At 31.1% G+C, this 1,628-nt stretch overlaps 1 protein-coding gene across 1 annotated transcript in view; it reads right to left on the minus strand.

Annotated features, from left to right (window-relative positions):
- LOC111087917 (amiloride-sensitive sodium channel subunit alpha-like) overlaps positions 1 to 1,628 on the minus strand; it is a 21,029-nt gene that overhangs the window by 3,462 nt on the left and 15,939 nt on the right. The window contains exons 8-9 of the mRNA XM_022396337.1: positions 1,239 to 1,285; positions 245 to 320 (exon numbers count right to left, since the gene is read on the minus strand). Coding sequence (XP_022252045.1) covers positions 245 to 320; positions 1,239 to 1,285 — 123 coding nt within the window. The remainder of the gene's footprint in view (positions 1 to 244; positions 321 to 1,238; positions 1,286 to 1,628) is intronic.

The following is a 1,628-nucleotide window of genomic DNA, read 5'->3' on the forward strand; positions in this document are numbered from 1 at the left end:
CGCGTTATAATGTGACGGTCAATCCCTCTATTCGTTGGTAAAAGAGTAGCCCAAGAGTTGCCGGTGGGTGGTCTTACTCTAGTCTTACTCTGCTAAATTAGGGACGGCTAGCGCAGATAGCCCTCGTGTAGCTTTGCGCGAAATTAGAAAAACAAACATTTACATGATAAACGAATATTCTAAGCTACAATGAAATTTTCTTCTTTTTTTTTTTTTTCAGAAATTCGTACTTCTGTTTGCTTACCTCGTATTTAGGATTGTTCTTGTAAATCAGGTGATCCAGTGTTTGGTAGTAAACTTTTAACCTAGTCATATTTCCTCTGCAAAATTAATAAAATATTATGAATCGATCATTAGGATTGTCGTTGTTGTAATCATTAAAGCTATATCCAATAACTGAACACAAACACGTATTTCTATTTATGTATGATATATATTACGTAGCAGTATTATATATATATTCTTTTGCGTTGAACATGTAAATATTTGGGAAAATAATTCAGTTACTTTTCGGGATGTTGAATATTTCAAAGTTAGAAAGTACGAAGACCCTGACAAAAAAAAAACAAAAAAAACGACAATTAGGAATTTACCGTCCCGAAAAAAAACTAGTAAAAAAATTCTAATAATTTGTTTTTATAGCAAAGCCGTATTGGACTATCTGATGTGTCCATCGCAGGGAATCGAACCCTGAATTTTGGGGTTGTAGGCCCGTATAATTACCGCTGTCCCACAGGAGGACTATTTTAAGGCCATCATAATAATAAGCGTGATCAATACTATTGCAGTACGAATGATATTATGGCTAGAAATATCGTTAACAACGACGATATCCAACTGATAAAACAATGAATTATAATATTTATAAACAAAAACGTAAGAAAGGGTATGTTTAATTAACCCTACTCGTTATCAAGTTGATTTTTAGTTTCACTCTAAGTTGACAGTTTGATCTAACTGGAAGTTAATATTAATTAATTTAGATTTTGAAAAGTATTACTTAGAATTAAAATACCTGAAATTTTAAAGTTTTTTTTTTCCATACAAGATAAATTTCAGACATTAAAATCTGATCGATTTGAGTGTCAGGAAGCACAAAGATTCGAAATGAAGCTGACAAAAGTTTAACTAGAAACACGACTGATTTAATCTGAAACTCTTTCAAAATTTCACAAAAGTACTCAGAATTAACGATTTAAGTATTTTCAAATAAAGAAGAATAAAGAAGTGAGACAAACCTTGCTTCTTCCATGTTCTGAAATCCAATTTTCCTGTAATAATCGTTCTGTTGAAGGAGACAAATCCATTAATTACAAAATATATCATAAAACACATTTAATGATTAAGCCTTATTTATTCACGTGTTAACTAAAAATATTAGACGTAAAAAATAACACTATTTTTTTCGCAGGAACTTGACCATGGATGAAAACCAAAAGTATAACAATTATTATATCAATTTTTCTTCTTACTATAATGGACGTAGATTGTATGTCACTATCTATGTATGTGACCAAAACTCCTGCGCCATCTATTGAATGGCACCACAAATATGAATCCACAAAACAATTTCACACTTTGGGTATTCAACATGCAGATAATTTGAAACATAACTGTGGTATGTGTAA

This window comes from Limulus polyphemus, unplaced genomic scaffold (assembly GCF_000517525.1).
Source record: "Limulus polyphemus unplaced genomic scaffold, Limulus_polyphemus-2.1.2 Scaffold2843, whole genome shotgun sequence".
NCBI lineage: Eukaryota > Metazoa > Arthropoda > Merostomata > Xiphosura > Limulidae > Limulus > Limulus polyphemus.